Here is a 20,028-nt window from a genome sequence, read left to right on the forward strand (position 1 = left end):
AGAAGAGGGAGTGGCAGTTTAAATAGGCACGAGGGGCTTTATTTTGGTGGGCTGCACCTTTTTTCAGTCAACATCAGCGTTGGTGTTGAAGCGGTGAGATACTCCTGTTCGCGATCGAGCCATGGAGCTGTCAGCAAGGCGGTCACAGACTTCATCACAGAACAGAAATAACTGAGTGAGACGTTGTTGCTCACGCCTGTTCACAGCTTCTGGTCAGAGCTGCTGCTTCCAGAAAAGGATCCTCAGGAAATCCATCCGATGGCTGCGATTCTGTGTTGGTATCAAACACAAATAAAAGTCAGTTCACAGATATGACACAGAACTTTGTGCGTCTATTTAGACAGAAGAGTTGAGCTTGAATTGCAAACTTTCAGCTTTATTTCAAGGGTTTCACAAAAGTGTTGTATTAACTGTTTTTATACACGGTTCCATATTTTAGAGGCAGAAAACTAATCGGACAAATGCACACAACTGTACATATAAAGACTTGTCATGGTCTGTGCTGCGGCAGGCAGGATGTAGGACCCAAAAGCAAAGGAATGAAACAAGGGAGGCAGCTTTATTTAAAACAACACAGAGCAGTGATGCAATGACACAACAAAGGACAGAGGAAAACACCGGGCTTACATACACCAGGGAGTAAGGAGGGAATGGGAAACACAGCTGTGACTAATCACACATAACGAGACGGAAAGGAAGCAAAACTGAAAACATTAACAAAGGACGTGAGACTAAGTAAAACAGGAAACATAAGACGGGCACGAGACGTGGATTTGACAAGGAGACACGGCTGACAGGGCGAACGGAGACAAGAGCCACTAACTGAGACAGGAACACGGCGGCTCAAAAAGGTGAAACACGGGAAGACACAGAAACCTAAGGACAAAAACTATCGCACAAACCCATAAAGAGGATCAAGACCCTGAATAACAACAAATCAAAGAATATTCATTCAAAACCTGAAACACAAATATTGTGTCGCAGATCCAGTACCGTGACAAGACTTTTGACTCTTGGGTGAAAAATAACCATTTGCCATCAGTGAAGCGTTGCATCCACGGACATCAGTGCGAGTGCTGTCTCTACCAACCTTTATTACCTTCAGCTGCTGCTTTTTTGTGGAAATACTGAACCCAGAGAGGTGACAGTCATCTTTAAAGAGCTATAAGTCTGCATCTGGAGGAGGGATGAGTGGTGGAGGTATAAGAGCCATTTGTTAGTGTGCTTGTCTTAGTTTTTACTTTGGATTTTTTTGCTTGATTAGTTTTGAGCCCACCCTTTACTCCCCACTAAGATCAAACTACACATTTGTGGTTCAGCAGCAAACCTTGCTTGTCGATGACCCTAAAGCACGGGGGAACTCCTCACCAGAGGAGGTGCACGCAGACATACAGGAAAACAAGGAGCACAGGAGGGAAAGAAGCTGCAAAGACTCCCACACTGAGCCCAAAACATAAGAGTGTACACAGATAACAGAGACCACGACTTGCTTAAGTTCGTTGTGTCTGAAACTCGGGCTGTCACGAGTCGAAAAACGTAGATACTTAGACAACTCTGACTGAAAGTGAACTAAGCAAGTCGCAGAGTCTCAGCTGATTAAACCAGCCTGCTCTTTAATCAGGAACGAGCTCTTTGACCAACATAAACACTGTGCACACAACATGTGGATACAAAATTCCCAGCTGAACATTATCCAGTTAACAGGATACCTCAGCTGTGAAGCTTTTAGTGTGTTTAGTAACTGCTTATACAGCATTGATCCGCAAGCTCTTCATTGGACTCCTGCTTTCCTTCAGCCTCTCCTTCATGCAGTTCTCTCTGTAATCTGTAGGCGGTGCAGTAACTGTGAAGGTCTCCATTCAAAAAGATTTCCCCCTTTTGCCATCTATTTCAGTCACAAGGTCAGTTTTAGAAATAGCCCACAGCTAGGTTTTGCACTTTCAGAGGAACTGAGGGGTCGGAACAGCACAGAGCAAATATGAGTGACAGCCCAGTTTGATGGGAAGGGTCAAAAAAGAGCCAGAAGAAAGTCAGTGATTATTTAAGTTTGTATTTGTCTTTGTAATTTTTAGATTATGCACTTTATGGTATACATTACGAATATTGTACTTCATAATATTATACTACATATTGCATATCTCTATTTCCTCGTAATCAAAAATAAGGGACACACAGCCACCTCCAAATAGAAATCCTTCAGTACTTGAGACCCCCTCTGAAAACACTTATACCTGCCTGTTTTAATAGTTGAAACACCAAATATACCTTAAACTATCATCCTAAACACTTCCAGTCATCTTACAACAGGTCTGTCTTGAAGGTCTTGAGATATTTCACAGCCATGTCTGCTGATGCCTGTTCCTCAGCAAAGATACACACTCTTTTAAATCATAAAAAATGTCTGTAATCATGAAAATAAAATCGAAGTAACTTGCAAATATATTCGATATGCTTCATAAAAATCCACAAATAGATGAAATTTCATGACAGCTAATGCTTTGTTTCACGAATCTTTGCACAGAAGTGTAGGTTAAACCAGAGTCCAGAGTTTGGAGTTAACAACCAAAATCCACAGAGTGCATGTTCATGACTGATCGGTGCGACAACTCTGATTTATTTGGCAGTCAGAATCTTGAAGCCTCAGCATTTATCATTCATCAAAGAATTTAAATTTATTTATTTTTCTTATTTTCACTTCCCCTAATTCACCTGGCTGTCTGTGACCCAGCAGTGTGGCTCGCCCCACAGTTTGAGAACCAGTAACATATGAGTGACTGAGGTACCCGAGGTCATCACAGTGCATCGCTGTAAACAACGTGACGGTAATTTCATTTATTCTTCAAGTTGTTTCCCAACATCAAAGAACGTCTGTGTCTAAACATTAGGATACTGCATATAAGCTTTAAACGAGCAATTTATTAAGTGTCACATACTGAGCGGTCTTTGCCTCTGCGAATGATCTTTCATTTTACTCTCCTGTTCCTCTTCTTACATCTTTCTCCATCTCTGAGTCGAGTTTTCACACATAACATGAACTTTTTCTTTTTTCCTTAGAATTACAGCGTCTCATAGCTCTTCAGTTTGCAGACACACTGTGTGCTTGCTGATCTTCGCTCAGCTGTTTGAAATGACCACTTTAATCAAAGTTACTTGATTTATGCTCTTTCCCATTTAGGAGCACCAGCTTGATGACTGTGCTTCAGATCTGTGAGGTGAACTGACATCTGCGCCATAACTGCATCAGAGAGGGGAAACAGGAGGATGTAAACGGGACTGTAGAATGACATCATTTCTAATGTGTTAGACAAATTTCTTCATGCAGAAAAATTAACATCCATCTGTCCTTCCTGTTCTGCTGATCCAATTCAGCATCCCAGCTGCCGTAGGGCGAGTGGCGGGGACAGGTACACCCTGGACAGGTGTCCAGTCTGTCAGGACTGACGCAGACACCCACTCTCACTCGTGTTCACACCTGGTCAATTTACAGTTATCAATTAAGCAAACCCCACTAAGGGTAGTTGGTGGGAGAAATTAACATGCTTTGTATTATTATGTTGGTAAACACTATCAGCTTTAATTATTCAGATCATTCTGGGCCACTCCATCCCTGGCCTAAGCTTTTCATTCAAAGCAGCTACACCTGTAACTGTGTGACATCAGGATGGATTCATTAAAAAAAGTATCGCCTACAGTATTCTTTTATTTTGGTTATTTTGAACAGGGACAGTGTTCATGAATAAACACTGCTGGAGCAGAGTTAACCAGAGGCTAATGTTCAGCCACAGTCATGGCCAGAGATTAAAAACAACCTAAAAAGAAAACAGCTTCTAACATCAGCATCATAACGGAAAATAAAAGGTAAAGAAATTAATTAATATTCTTTGATTTAATGTTTTTCATGTTCTCCTTGTGTTCTATGCTTAGTTTGTAGTCTCTAGTTTTCCGTCACTGTGCCTTCCCTTCATGTTCACCTTGTCAGTCATGTCTCTGCGTCTTTGTGAAAGCTTCATGTTTCCTGTTTTATTTTGACAGTTCCTTTTCCTATGTTCAGTGCAATCAGTTTTGTTTCCTCCCCATCTCGTTATTAGTCCCAGGTGTGCATGACTCCTGTTTCCAATTCCCTCGTTATTCCCTTGTGTATTTGATCCCTGTGTATTCCTGTCTGTTGTTGAGTTGTACTCCCTCATTGCTGTGGGTCGTCTCTGTGGCGCCTGAAAACATCTAGCTCTGTGTCTTCTAGTTTCCGTCACAGCAAATAAAACTGCCTTTTCCAGTTCAAGCTTTTTGTTTGAGTCCTAATCCTGCCTGCCAGCCGTAACAAGACAATTGATGTGTTTAAGAACATTTTCAAAACAAAGTCAGTAATTCTTCTGTAAAATTTAGCAACGAACAAAGTAACAAAGCCTTTTATCAAGTTCAGTTATATAAAGACTGTAATGGTTGACCATTTAGTGACACAATAATTAGCATGAGAAAAAAAATCATGAAATACATGATTGCATAACAGACATATTATTCTATATGCATTTAAAGTTATGAAGAACAATTTTAACTAACAACAGTGTAGATGTTAAGATGGTAGAATAGTGGGCACTTTATTATTCTTAATAGACTCAACAGCAGTTTGAGTTTAAATAAAAGCAGGTGAGCACCACATCATTTAATATTTAATTGTTACTCGGCTTCTTCTTCAGAAATTTAAATGTCAGCACTGAAATGAAATCCTTTAAACAAGCTGTCGATGGTTTCAGTAACTTTTACTTTTGGGTTTCTTGTTTCATGCGTTACTTCTCATGACGTCTTCATTTTCTGGCTTCTGATTGGTGGACTGTGATCTCATGCAGCATGCAGTCAGATGAGGTGTCATCACTGCCATAGCATGTACTGTACGTCGCTCTGTGCAATATGTGTACTTTGCAAGTTGACCTCATTTACCAGCAAGTCAAAGAACACCTGACATGATGTTACCCGTCGCCGACTGTCAGTCAATCTGTTGACCTTTGACTTTGATGCCTGATTGGCTGAGCTACAGTGAGAAGATGATTGAAAGTGTGACTATTTATTCCCCATCCACAGTGAACCTGTCTCCTCGCGGTGATGTCACTGCATTTCTATGACCACAGGCCCAGCCAGATACTGTCAAAGATCATCTGTGGTCGAGAGGATGAATCACTCAGCATTTAACTTTTTATACTAACAGACAAACAGAACAATACATTTTAAACCTTTATATACCCGTTTTATTAGCCCTGCAGAGGTTAAAGGACATTAAAGGTTTACATTTTAGAAAGTTTCAGCTCACACGTTTTGGTCACTTGAAAGATAAAGTTGAAGGAAATAGTAAAATTTATACCTTGTATTTTGGCACAAAATAGCAAAAGTTTATACAACTTTCAGAGGATCATGAGGCAGTTTTAATATGTCTGTGTGCTGCGATCAGACTCACCTGCAGAACAGGAAACATATCAGTCTGTATCAGCAGGAAGGACACAGAGACTCAGTCAGAGGATAAGGTCACAATATCTGTTTTAAAAAGGAGGAGACGAAGGCGAGGTCAAGATCAAAAGTACCAAAGAGCAGACAGCAGGTCAAAGGCCAAACATGCAAAGAGCTTGTATTTATTCCCAGACTGCCTGACGCTGCTGTTTCCTCAAAGCATCCAAGAGAGTTTGGGCTCTTTGGCATTTGTTCCATGATACACCGGGTTACTGCCACAGTGAGACGCATGGATTCTCACCGTAGTGAGGTAACACTGCGCAGAGACTCATTCCAGCCTGAACTTCAACTTTTTAGGAGCTAATTATGTTAATGAGGGCTCATCTGCTAAACACAAAGGCAGGACGTGAAGTTGCTGAAAAGAATGTAGATGTATGAAGACAAATCAGGGATAACTGATAGAAAACAAGGAAAGATTCAAGCAAAGAGCAGGAGGGGGTGATAAAGACTTTGCACTTTCAAGATTTCAGAGTCTTATATCTTTATGTTTACAAGAATGCATGTGACTGGTTCAAGCAATTTTCAGAACACTCAGCATCAGCATTTGGTGCAGAGTAACTCCTCAAAGCTCATCTCCATCTTTGCTCGGTGACACAGACGTGCCAGGATCAGCCCAAAGTGGGCAGCACTCGGGGTGGGACGGGTTGAGTATGGATATGAGGGTGGAGGAGGGGAGGGGGGCAGCGCTGATAACTCTGAGAATGCCACATGAGCACATGAGGACAGTGATGTAATCTGAGCTCAGTGACGGACCGGCAGTTTAGCAAAGCTATATAAGAGGCCGAGGCTCCAGCTGCAGGCAAAGAGACAGACAGACGGACATACTGAGCATCAGACCAGAGGATCTGTGGACTAAAATCCACCTCCAGGTACCCACGGCACAGTGAAACCATCAAGGAGAAGAATGGGACTGCTCAGTGTTGAAGAACTGGTAAGATGTGCTGATGTGTGCAACTGTAACAGAGAGAAGCAGTGCGAGGAAAGAAGAACAGGCAAGAAACTTCATTTGAAAATGAGAAATCAAATAGACTTTTGTTCCTTATTGTCACATTTCTTTAATTAATTCCTAAATATTATTTAAATTAAACCATTTTTGTATGGAATGGAACCAAAAAGAAGTGATTTTGAATGCACAAAAGTAAAGAGTATAAATATCTGTTGTTGTGTGCAGCAAGAGTTAAAAACAAGAAGCCAGTCAACCTGAAGCAAAATACTAGAACCTGGACCGCGGTTGTAGCATCTTTAATTTCCCATGTAAGGCTCTTAGATTGTGATTTTGCACAATGCAAGGGCCTCGATTTGGTTTTGGCGTTGGTGGGGATGATTCACCAAACTCTGCCCAGTTTCTTTTTTCTTTTTTTGCTTCTTCATAACAAAAGGAGAAATATACTTGCCTACATATGCTATTCTACCTGCTTTTAAACCGTTTAAAATTACAATTCATAGTTTTACATGTGAAATATATAATGTTAAATTACTATTAAACAAATGACTGACTAAGTATTTTAGGCTTTAGTTTACTTCAGTCATATTCCATATAAATCAGGTATCATACAAAAATAGCTTCAAATACAGTCGTGACAATAAAAGAATATGACTTTCAGGACTCAACAAAGTTTACTCAGCTACATTCTCGCCTAAAAATATGTTAAAAGTTAGCATAGTCTGTAACGTTATTATGACGGACACATTATATGAGTGAACTTGACTTTAAGTGAGTTACAGGTTTCTTTGAAAAATACTTTCTTACATCCAGGTTCTTCCTCTTTGCTGCCGTCCTCCTCTCCTCCTCGCAGCGCAGGGTTGCCGCTGCTAAAACTAAACAGAGCTCCCTGAAAGGCACAGCCAATCACATTGGCCATATTTGTCACATGACGGAGGACTCCAGTAGAGAACGTGATTTAACTCTTTCTGCACCGCTGCACCAAATTATTGGCGGGGACATGTCCCTTCCGTCCATGCCACATCTACGCCCTTGGCACAATGTAAATACAAGCTGTATTAAAACATGGCCGTCAGATTCACTTTATTTGTAGTCAAGATTGAGATCAGTAAAAAAAAATGCTTGTAACAAAGAAAGTACAAGTAAATATTCATTTTTAATTCAGTTACAAACCAGATGATGAAGCAGCTAAAATGTCTTAAAACGCATTTTCAACAATGAATCTGAAACGTCTCTAATTGCACGTGTATTGGAGGTTTCCTTCACATCTGTGACAGCATATCACCATTAACAGTTATTGAAGTATATATAAAAACAAAGAAGACATGAATGCGATTTTCTCAATTCTGTGCTCTGCACTTGTTTGACTAAAGCAGTTTAAAATGTGATGAATTGTCTCTGCACACAACCTGACTGCCTTTAACTCCAAATGCAGGATTTAACTTTTAAATCCATTAAATTCACTCAGTATACTTTCCAAGATGAAAGCACACTGGAGGTAAAAGTGGTTTAATGATGAGGTACCAGAGAGGTTAGCTCAGTCTCAGCCGTGTTTGTTGCTGTGCATTAGACTTGAACATCCCTTTGTTTCCTTCAGCAGTCATTGTTAGAGTGATGCATGGACTACAAGCTGTGTAAATGACTACATGAGTGATTTGAATGGAACAGTTGTGGCTCATTAAAGAGCTGAGTGAGCGTGTGTTAATGCGTTGACACTGTGGTGTGTTTTCATTCCTCTGTTTGCAGCAGGCCTTAGCTGTGCTGAGGGGTGCATGCGTTTGACTCTGCAGCAGCAAAGCCAAAGCTCAGTGCATCAGTCTGTGCTTCACACTGTAAATCTATCCATCAGGAAGGTTTTCTTGGTGTTTTTTCTGCAAAAGGCACCATTCAGACTTTGGCCTTTCAGCTGTTGGATATATAACAGTTATCAAAATACCACAAAACCACCTCACGACGTCTCCGCCTCTCCTTCTTCCTGCAGGTGACCGGTAAGAGGTCAGAGGGCATAGAGGCAGATGACTTTCAGGGGGGTGTGTACGAGGCGGCCGTCAATCAAGAGAAGCGGGATGATCTCAGATCCCACGGGGAGCTGGGGGTCGGCGGGCGTCTGTCGGAGGAGAGTGACAGCGGCAGCGAACAGGAGGAAGTCAGCGTGGCAGCTCTCAATGTAAGAGCAGCAGCTACAGTGCAATGACAGGTTACACTGAGAAGTATTATTTTACTGACAGCTGTACATGAACATGTCAATATGATTATGTTACACCAGCTGTGACTCTGCAGGTGCAATCACCACCTGCAGCAACAATGATAGTTACAGGAAAGTCTCATTACTTAAAATAAAATAGGAGTGACAATAATGCATCAAATACAATGAGTACATCACAATATTCAAGTGTTATCAGATACATGTGTGGATAACCAGCGTGAGAATGAATACAATTCTTTTTTGTGCTAATTCAATAAAATGTGACATTATTTAAACTTGATATTTTTAAACAGAAGAACTTACTCATCTCTAGGTAAAAACTACTTAAATATGTCAGTTTTAGAGTTGTGTATCATGTGTAATACGTACTTTTAGTCGTATTTGCGGTTATAGTAATGGTGACAAATTTCAGTTTAAATTCAGGCGTTTCCTTTTTGCCACAGCAGAGAGAATTACAGGTTCAGGATTATGTAATAAGTTAGAGTGACGTCACTTAAATCTGGTAAATGATCTCATCCAAGCACAGAGGTGAAGGAATTTTGAAGCCATCTAACTGGTTTTCTCCTCATCTGTGCTGCCACCTGGAGGCATTCAGGAGTATGACAACTTATAACTGCTCATGTTGGCATTTGATTATCATTCAGTGAATAAACAGACCAGTAGAAGTTGAATAATAAATGAAGTCTGTGGTTTTTACTGTTGCATGCTGACGGCCTCTGTCTTATTTCCACCTGTCAGACGGATAGGAGCGGCAGACTGAAGCTGGAGACGGTGGACGACCTGTTCAACATCCTGCAGCTGAGGAAGAAACGGAGAGAGAGGAAGAGCCCGGTCCTGAAGAAAGATGAGCCAGAGCCTGAGACTGTGGTAAGGTTTTTGACTTTCATGAATTCCCAAATTTTGATTTAATTTAATATTATTAATTTGCATTTGACCAGAAATACTTTAAACCTTGATGACAAGAAAGGGTGCAGTGTAAATAAAATCTATCATTGCATAAATGTGTGCTGATGCTGAATGACGTGAACCAAAGGTCAACTCTTTTATGTATAGAAGTTAACATTGATAAAGCTTCTAAAGTATTACCATGGGCTCCAGGTCACCAATGATATGAGGTATAAAACAGATTTTATTGGACAATAAGTCGATGCATGAAAGTCTGCAATAGAGCTGCAACAGCAGCAGCTTCTCTTGCCGCATGCTCCGAGGCGTACCTTTCTTTTTTCTCTGTTTCTTAATTAAAGTCTCTCTGCACACATTTTCCAGCCGGAGACAGTAGACGAGGAGCTGTTCCTCACAGCAGTCATGGAGAACAAACTGGCTGTGGTGGAGAAGTACCTGTCTGACGGAGGAAGTCCCGATGCAAGCGACAATGTGAGTGTGGCACAGCGATGTCTGCCTGCAGCACGTCAAAATCTCAAAAATTAGCATGTTGAAGTCATGTACAGTAATTACACTTATGAAGCTTATTTTTCTGTATAACGTCCAGTTCCAGAGAACAGCTCTGCACAAAGCCTCTTTCAAAGGACACGTGGAGGTCATGCAAAGACTTCTGGAGGCCGGAGCGGCTATGGAGAAAAAAGACAAGGTGAGCATTTTAAATATGTCACACCTTCTCTTTTACCCCCTTTATTAGTGATGTTTCCTCCACACACACACAGAATTGTTCTAACACGTGTGTGTGTTTTCAGCTGGAGGCCACAGCGGTCCACTGGGCCTGCAGGGGAGGCAGCCTGCCGGCCTTGCAGCTCCTCCTGGATCGAGGAGCCAAGTTCACCTCCAGAGACAAGGTTGGTGGAGGACTTGCGAGGAAGGGTTACTCGAGGTCACAACAGCTGCAGCTGGTTCTTTATTTTGAAAATTACTTTGGCTCCATCTAGTGGTGTGAGCAGCACTCGCCCAGATACTTTCATAAAATACTCTACTTTAGTATTTTCATGACATTTGATTTTCAGAATTTCTTCGTGCATGAACATAAACTCCTCTTCTTCTCCTCCTCATCCTCTTCCTCAGCTGCACAGCACTCCTCTGCACGTGGCTGTGAGGACAGGACACTGCGATTGTGCCGAGCACCTCATTCACTGTGGAGCAGACCTGAACGCCAAAGACAGAGTAAGCACGAAAGTACAAGCAACAGGACTTCAGCAAACAGAGGGTGATGTCACAGCGGCTTCATCCATCCTTTATATACAGTCTATGAAATAATAAAGCCAATTCAGCTTCAGGCACTCCTGCAGAGCGTTATATGGGTAACTCATTGTAAAAGAATTTGTGTTTGTTTGGAGCTGGATGTTTAGCGTTGCATTTTTCTAAAACGTAGAGTTTTAGTTTGTTTCTCGGCTGCTGGATTCTTGTTCCTTGTGGTCTATTTCACCCTGAATTTGGGGCACATTAATAAGTTAAGCACTCGTGTCCTGTGTTAAGGTTCAAAATATTGGGGATGGAGACAAGAGAAAAAACCACAATAACAACACTGGTCCGGCCGGGTTGAGTCAAACGATGATTTAATGATCACACACGTGGGAGATGGACACTGATGCAGACAGCCTCAAAATCTCAAAATGGTGGAGCATTGCTCAAACTTTTATAACCTCTGGTGCCTCCACCTTATCATAAAAAGCCTAAACATTCACATGCTCTCTCTCACACAGCGCCTAAGCTACGACCTTGGCTCCCTGTTTATCTGCTCCTGCTGAAATGGGGCAGAAAACTCCAGCACACTCTGTTCTCTTCTACTCAGACAAATTAGACAATAACCTTCTGCGAACAGTATTTCTTATAACTCAGCAATATAATGCATCATAAAACAATATCATTCATTCACAACAAGTCAGCAATTTAATGTAATGCAAATCAGTTTAACTAATGCAATAGTTATCAGCTTCTTCTAATTCAGGAGAATAATGCAAACTAAAACTACATAATAATTCACAATCTTTAATTAGGGGTATAACATGGCATAAAATAATATCATAATTTTACAATTCCCCCTGATGAGGTCATTAGAATAATGACCTCACAAACACCCTGTAGCCCAGTGTGGCCGGGTCCATCTCTTCTCACTCCTGAGGTCCTTTGTCCCCCTGAGGGGCAAACCATATGTAAGATGACCTCTGTGTTTGCGCAAGTCAGGTGCAAGACAAACTATTACTACACGGATAGCAGGTTCAGATGACACTCCCCTGTTCTCCCACAGCTTTATTTGGTGTTCCCTTATACCATTCAGACGTAGACTAGAACCTCTGTCCGAAGAGCTCTTAACCTTTATTTTATTGCTGCAGCTACCAGTGTCGTCCAGTTGGGTGATCCTCTGCTCTTAATTCTTCAACCTTAGGGGTTAGACAACCCTTCAGTCGTAACACAGATCAGGGGATTATTCTGCTCCGATTTCAAACAACGATCTGTGTATTCTCCAGAAAAAGGAACAGGAAGGTGTCCCCTTTTTACCCAAAAGCCTCTCGAACTTCGTTGGTCTGGTGTTCCCGGATTTCCGCCAACCCCTTCATGGTTATTGCTGTGTTTATGGGATCCATCCTTTTGTGGTGACTAGCTGGAGCCCAAACGCCATGACCCTTGGACCCAGTTGATGTCTCGGCAGTCACTGTGTCTGACTCTGCTACGGAGGATCCTCGTATATCTGTGACCTCGTCTGGTGTCTGTTCCTTTCTCTGTAAGAGACAGAAAACCAAAACACCTCTCTTCCTAACCCTAATAATCTAATGTTATTATCTACTGACCTTCTAGTGATTCAGAATTAGTCTAAAACATTCAGAATGTCCCAGGGACTTATTCTAATCATATCTTATGTGTGTGTAAGCATGTTTGCATTTAGCCCTCCGCACTCAAGGCATTTCTTACACTTTATCAGTCCGGACAGTCACGCCGAACGAAGCTTCTGACCTTCAAAAGGCCGAGTGCCAACTCGTTATAAGCACATTTGCAAGGTGTGTCTGAAAATTATTGAAACCCCTCTTTTTAACAAAAGACAAAAAATTAACAAATCTTCTAAACGCTATTCAGTTCATTTCAATGAGTAATGATTAAACATGAAAGTGATAGTTTATGCTTTTTCACTGATTCTCTAAAAGGTCCGTCTCCTCGGACCGCTATTAGCTTAAGCTTTACCATTCCTAAATTATTAAAGACACAAATGAAGTTATAAAATGTTCAAATAATCCTGGTTTGATGTTAAAGCTCAACCTTCCCCCCCCCTTTTTTGACACATTCCAATGTGTCAAATCAACGGAGCTAGAACATTCAAAAAAAAAAAGTTAGGCAGCTACAAAGTTTCCCAGACTCTTAAGGTGATCCGCGTGTAACGTTCTGACTCAGGTATTTAATATTTTAATAAATCTCGTTTAATTAACTGCCACTATTTAAACTAACCTTAAAGACATAATTTAAGAAAAGATCACAAAGAATAACATGATATCAGTGTTTTGTAAGCGCGTGCGGCCTTCTATGCTCGAAGCCTTTCCCCTCAATAGATCAGTCAGACATTCGCGCTGACTGTAGCTTTTAACCCTTATTAACTTGAGCACAACTCTACAATGAGCAACAAGTTGCAATATGTATAAAAATGATCATGGATACACCTGCAATGAAAAATTATATCATTATCCTAACACCTGTAAATGGAAGATTCATCAGAAGTTATAACAATCACAGGAACACAGATGTTAGTATAAGGTCAAAAGCTTCAATAAATGATCATCGATGCAATGCTTGTTGCATGATTCTCATACAATAATAATGCTGACATTGAAAATAACAGTATAACACCCCCTTTTGTCCCGTTTCACTTGACACCTAAACGTTTATAAATGCCTCTTTAATTCTTGATTTTATTTCCCCCTTTTCTCCCCTTACTGACCACAGCAGGGGGATCTTAGTTTTGAATCAGCCATGAATCCAGCTCACCTGATTCATCAGTGAGCTCCACCATCACTGGCGTCTGACAGGGTGGTGCTGCATACTCTTCCTTTAATGTCACTATTTTCAACCTGTTAATGAGAGTGTTTAAACCTGAAGTCGACTACGTCCACAACAAGTCAATACAGCTGTAAATGTGGCCAATTATCAATCTATTACCAATCAATAACAACAGATAACTTCTATTTTATGCATGCTTTTAATCAACCACTCACCCACAGGATCTCCAATCCCAGGAAATGCCTTCTCCTCATTTAATGAGTCTGTCCTCCTTCCATGCCCTGGTAACTGGTCCATCCAGAGCCATATAATCTCAAATATACATACGACAAGCCAAACCACACCTTGGTCACACCAACCCCCTTTCCACCCCCAAGATGTCCAATGCCATCCTAGTATGGACTGTCAAATGTGGCTTTAACGCTGACTGTTCTGACAATCCATTTTATAACGTTCCTGGTCAGATTTGCCAATCTCTGCACCAGAGTTTTAAACGTTTCGCCATTTTCATTAGGTTTTATCTTTTATTTAGTTTCGACTCCAGATTTTCAATTTTTTGCCAGTTGTAATTAGTTTTTACCAATTCTTTGCTAGTTTAGTCTAGTTTTTATTTCCTGAAAATCCTTAGTTTCAATTTAGTTCTATTTATGTTTTGCAAAAGTTAAGTGTAACAAAATCTCAGTTCCATCATATCAGTCATGCTCTTCTAATTATCCTTGGGTGTTGAGACTAATAACTATTAACTCTTGCCGCACCGAGTGTACCTAATTTTGGTTGAAGTCAATTGATAACCTTTTGAAGGCGATTGTTTCACACCTTTATTTAGATGTCCCAGTCCTGTTATCTCGGGATACATCACGCTGCCTTATCTGGGGTTAGCTATTTTCTTGGGATGCGAGTTAAGTGGGTGAGCTCTTCAACGAGGGGGAGCGTGCTCCCCCTGATGAGGTCTTCTAGGTAAGCTAGGTTAACCTTCTTGTGTGAGCTTTTCAAGTGCACTTTTAAGGTTTGTGGGATTTTTTGTTTTATAAATGTCCCTCAAGACCCCCTGATGACCCAGTAATTCATTTTTGCGCACTGTAGTACACATTTAGTTTTTTGCTTGTAGCTCTCATACTCTACTTGCCACTCCTCTAAGTCCTGATGTTTCTTAGAGAGGACAACAGTACCTTTAAAATTATGTCACATGTGTGGGGGTGTGGCCTTGCCAATTGTTTTTCCCACCTTTTCAAAATGGCTGGCGTGCCCACAAGCACATTTTATGGAAGAGAGAAAGGTAAGCTTGATATTTACATTTAAAATGTTTTGTTAAACTCAGATTTTTATTTTATTCAAAAAATAAACATCTGGTAAATAATTTCAGGGGTCTTTAAGAATTAGGCTCATTTACTTTCACAGGGAACATGACTAATTTATTAATGTGTGCTCTACACATTGGGACTTTATATTTATATTTATTTCACTTTTTCCTAATACCCAACTTTTGACAAAGGCGGAGAGAATTCTTAACACAATTATTAAGGGAGATTCAAACATAGATTTTTCAAAATATGAGAGGGTCAGGACCCACTAAAAGCCACAGAGAAGATTATCGAGATGCAGTGGCAGATGTAATAGAGAAAGACACAGGGCCACCTGAAATCTGTCGTCCTATCTGGTGCAAAACCAACATGTAGGAGAATCTGGAATTTTGATTTTGAGTTAAAAATAAAATATGGGTAAAATGCAGAAATCTTTTCCAGTAAAGTAAAAAAAATAAGTGTCGCAATTATAGTTGAATCCATAACACCTAATTGTTCCTACGAGATCACGTCGTTGCTGAGAGTTATCAGTGATCTCAATGTGTGAAAAGAACTCACAGTATCTGGGGTTTAAGCTCCTCTTGGCTGAGAAACCTGGGACAAACATGTGAACAAGACCTGAATAATACCAGTAATGAAGACTTCTCTCCAAAGATCAATAAAAGGAAGCCCCAATCTGATGAGAGTCTAGCAAAATATGGTTCACTCCACTTGCCTGAAATGGTTAGCAGTCCAAGGCATTTCAGTTGTAGAATGATTGGGTACCACAATGAAACAGATGTGAGATGAGGGAAGTGCCAAATGTTCCTTTGTGTCTCCAAATAAAATCAGTACTTCCTCAGATATCCTAAATAAATTGACTTTTGTGAAATAGACAGTTCAGTGCCATCACTTATTCCTAAACCAATAGTTTACAGCTAGTGAAGTGCCAGTGACTTCTGGGTTGGTCCCTGATCTTCATCTTATGAGATTGTTATTTTAATAACACTTGATTCATTTAAAAGAAAAAAGAAAAAAAAGAAAAAAGAAAAAACGAAAATATTTTCTCCCTGTTTTTTCTTATTCTCTGGGTCTCAGGAGGACATTACGTCCCTCTCCACTACAAGACTCTTGTTATGTCTACAAAACAGTCATATTAAAATCATCCTCAATTCTATTCTGGCGCTGTCTCCCGACTTTTCCTGACCTGATTCTGCGCGTGAACGGAGCAGCAACACAGACGACTCGACTAACGTACTACCTTAATTTCACTATAGCAGGGCACGCACACATCAATGCAACCAAACACATTTTGCTATAAATCTAGTTAATTTTAGTTAGTTTTGTGAACATTCAGTACAGTTTTAGTTAGTATTTCCTTTTTTTTTGATTTTATTACCGTTAACGCAAATTTTTCCACTTCTACTTTTCGTTATTTCATTTGTTGTCTTTAATAATAATAATCTCCTCTGCACCCTTGAATAAACACCATTAACATGATCAACCTTTTGCTGCTTGTTATTTCACCATGTTATTGAATCAAATACTTCATGCTTATGTGGTTTACGACATTATATGTATCTAAATCTCCACTTTGTGTCTAAATGTTTGAAGAATTTTTGAGGGTCAAATTTTGAGAATTTGACCATAGTGAAAGTTATGGCATTATCACCCCCTTTGGGGATTACCTGTTTCCAGTTTTGATGATATTCCTCCCCGTTCTTTATTCTTTGCAAGTACCCCTCTTCGGTGGCGAGAAACTGTTGGTGTGATCAAGCGGGTGCTGTAAAAACAAAAGCTCAGGACAGAACAGTCACCAGTCATGTACTTCATTCAAAATTAACAAATATCAAGCTTCATATTGATCCTCTGAGTGTAATGGTACATTTTAATTTGCACTTCTAAAAACAATATTTTCTTTATTTTACTCTTGTTCTTGTGCAGCACCACCCCTCAGCACATGCCCCTGTTATTTTATCTTACTTTTAAATTGTTGACTACTTCAAGAGAGCGCCCAAAAGACGGGGACCAGTGTTTATCATTACATATCTCCATTTTGAGTGTGGCTGTCTATCATTCCCCTCTTATTCATAGACCTCGGTGGAGGGTTTTTTGTTTGTTTGTTTTTTTTTCTAAAATTAATTGACTCTCTATAGTGACCCACTATGGTTAATAATAACATGCTCAGTCATGAGTGGGATCAAACCTTTTCTTCACTTTAGCATTTAATATTCCCAACAATATAATGTAATACCTTAATTAAAACACAGCTACTAAAACACAATTTCCTTAATGCAAACATCAGTAGCTCAAAATTAGCAACCAAAGGGTTCAGTCTGCAGTTCACACTGCTGTGAAGCTACAGCTCTTTAGTCTCTGTCATTCTTCTGTTCTTGCAGACAAAACAAAGCAAAACAAAACATCCACCCTTCTTTTACAGGCTGGGTGAATTGTCTGTGGACATTCAATAATCCTAAAGTCAGCACCGTTTTTGTCTCAGTATCAAGTCAGTTAAACTTTTAGTCGTCAGTCCATGACTTTTAGTCGTCAGTCATATGCATACATCCACACACATTCATACCAAAAGTTGCTGATAATGGAGTCTCACGCGCAGCCTATTCGAGGCTCCATCACCAGCAAGATGACGTCATCATTTTAAAGGAAACAGCTCCTTGTTTGTTTTTCCTTCTTTGGACTGGGTTGACTCGCTGCAATCCTTTTAGGCTTCAGGATCAGTGTCCCATATAAGTCAATTTTCTCCCAAGCTCATTATAATCATGGAGAAAAAATACTTTGCGACTGTTTTCAATAAGAATATTTTATAGCGCTTTAAAGTTCAATCTCTCAGGCCTGGATTAAAGAGCTGATTTGTTAAATCAGGAACTCACAAAATACCAAAATATCACCACCGGTGGATCACACCTCTCAGATGTTCTTATCTCAGTGCACTGTAACAAAAGCAAAAACAAACGTAAACAATAAAACACTCATATAATAACAGATACTGGGGCCCATTGCAAACATGTCCAAAGTTCAAACCATCTTTCTCTCTTTTAGAGAAAGAGAACAATCCAAACCTCACTGATAGAATCAACCTAGTGTCAAACAAAACCCAAAGATCAACCAAAACTCCTTTTTGCACCAACAAAACATGTTGGATTTACTTGACTCAATAGTGGACACTAGTTACACACCAACTCTTTACCTTGGCAAAAACGTAAACAACTAAGTTGAATCAACACAACCTTTTCATAATCTCTTCGAAATAAAACTCACACCATTCATTCATCATTTTCGCTCTGTACCACTGCTCCTTGTTAGACTGTGTGAAGCACAGTAAACAATTCAGTGGAGGCTTTGAGCCATAAACAGACATCACGCACAGACATTGTTTTCATTATCAAAGTGCTTCAGACCATGTCCTCTAAATCTACACAAATGCCCTCTGCGTGGCATGAAATACATTTAAGCAATAAATAATCAATCAGTTCTTGCTGTTGTAACCAACTCCGTATTTGGATGTTTGTGTGCAGCATTTGTTAGTAAAGCATTCTTCATTGCATCAGCGTGTGTGTGTGTGGATCACTTCTCAGTTCATTGAATCAACATTTTAATTTGTGTGTGTGTGTGTGTGTCATTTCTCCCTCAATCAACGAGTGCATATGTTCATATGTATGTTTCTTTTCACTCTGAGTCGGTGCATGTAGATGTGTGTGTTTGTGTGGGTGTTTGTGTTCATCACTTTCCTGTTGTAGTGTTCTGGGTAAACCACGGCCTGAAGCGTGCCCTGGGTCCTGCCCTCCTCCTTTTCAGTCTGTTTGCATCCATTGGTGCTGCTGCTCAGAGTTCTGTCCATACTGGTTCTGGCCCCAATTGAGGCAGTCCTTTTCTCCAGTGTCCAGCATCTTCTCCTTATTTCGCTCCTCCTTAACTTGACCCTTTTGCTTCGGTCTTCCTTCAGGGTTTTGATACGCAGCTCAATTGTCTGGATGTCCGTTTGTTGCTTGCAGAAGTGCGACTGCTGTCCGTTTGTTTGCAGGTGGAACGGCTGACATCCAGAAGGTGTATAGGAGAGTCTGCAGCTTCCACCTCCCCAGTGGAAGACCTCAATCTTTGTTCTGTTAGTTTTACACAGGCCTCAAGGCTCTCTGGGATCCCTTCTTGCACTCTCAAGCCCACGGCTGAGGTCGTAGTCGTGGTCCCATTCCACGGGAATGGAGTCCATGGTTGTTTGGGTGTCTCGGCCCGAGCGTTCAGTCCAGAGCTGGGCAGCCCAGGACGCTGAGCGATCGGAGGACGGCAGAGGCGACAGGAAGCCATCCCCCTAACGTTCGCTCCATAGCAGACCGGACAAATCACACTGCTCATCTAGCTCCAGGATGCTCCGGCCTGATTTCAAGTCCGGTGTCTTGGACTCCAAGCCTGATGGGTTCGATTTTCAGCTAGCTCCTCCTGGGCCATGCTCAGTTTCTGCTCTGATGCCTCGAGGTCTTATTGAGGGCAGAAACCTCAGAGTCTTTTCCGTAGAAATCAGATTTAAGTCCATTGATGTTTTCCTTGCTTTGCTCCACGGCCTTTTGCAGCTCTGCTGTTCGGCTCTTCTCAGAGGTCAGCTCCTGGCCGAGCCCCGACACCTGTGCCTTCAGCTTATTTTCTCCTGGTGTTTTGTCCATTCTGAGGTGACCTCAGTTACTCCTCCTGTCCCTGGCACGCCCTTTTTGCTGCCCGATGGTCATTGTTGGTCCGTCACTGTCCTGCACAGTTTTAATGCAGAGTGGTTAAGGTCAGCATGGTTTTGCTCGGCCTCACTTTTCATCTGGGCTTGATGGGCGTCTCGTCACAGCTCTGTCAGCTGAAACTGTCTTTTTCCATATGGCAAGAATGTAAAGAGTGTGTGAGAGGGGTGTGTCCAATCAGGCACAATGCTGGTGGCTTTGCGAGTGCCTCGTTTTCCAAATCCAGATGTTTCTTTGTCACGTACACAGCAACAGAGAGAACAGTCTGTTGTTGGGATGGCTGAGGTCTTTCACGATCTTCCTGGTCTTGGTCCAGCACCGCCTGCTGTAGATTGAGTGCAGGTCAGGGTGCTCGGAGCGGATGGTGCGCTCAGCTGATTGCACAACCCTCTGTAGTGCTTGTCTGTCCGGCATGGTGCTGTTCCCGAACCAGAC

General features: G+C 41.1%; 1 protein-coding gene and 1 long non-coding RNA gene across 3 annotated transcripts in view; one reads left to right on the top strand and one right to left on the bottom strand.

Moving 5' to 3' along the window:
* On the bottom strand, positions 1 to 7,305 carry LOC147315738 (uncharacterized). Its single transcript, XR_015124395.1, has 3 exons — positions 7,247 to 7,305; positions 5,447 to 5,523; positions 1 to 270 (listed from the first exon to the last, which is right to left on the bottom strand). It is a non-coding gene; the product is annotated as an uncharacterized LOC147315738 (long non-coding RNA).
* LOC147315739 (ankyrin repeat domain-containing protein 1-like) overlaps positions 6,305 to 20,028 on the top strand; it is a 19,210-nt gene continuing 5,486 nt past the window's right edge. For both annotated transcript variants that reach the window (XM_086258733.1, XM_086258734.1), the window contains exons 1-7: positions 6,305 to 6,427; positions 8,421 to 8,606; positions 9,384 to 9,512; positions 9,912 to 10,019; positions 10,135 to 10,233; positions 10,337 to 10,435; positions 10,659 to 10,757. In XM_086258733.1, the coding sequence (XP_086114859.1) occupies positions 6,401 to 6,427; positions 8,421 to 8,606; positions 9,384 to 9,512; positions 9,912 to 10,019; positions 10,135 to 10,233; positions 10,337 to 10,435; positions 10,659 to 10,757 (747 nt within the window). In that variant the 5' untranslated portion in view covers positions 6,305 to 6,400. The remainder of the gene's footprint in view (positions 6,428 to 8,420; positions 8,607 to 9,383; positions 9,513 to 9,911; positions 10,020 to 10,134; positions 10,234 to 10,336; positions 10,436 to 10,658; positions 10,758 to 20,028) is intronic.

Source organism: Aulonocara sp. 'chitande type north' Nkhata Bay, linkage group LG13, assembly GCF_057382095.1.
Source record: "Aulonocara sp. 'chitande type north' Nkhata Bay isolate Kocher_YH1m ecotype deep benthic linkage group LG13, A_spYH_male_GT1.1, whole genome shotgun sequence".
Classification (NCBI taxonomy): Eukaryota; Metazoa; Chordata; class Actinopteri; order Cichliformes; family Cichlidae; genus Aulonocara; species Aulonocara sp. 'chitande type north' Nkhata Bay.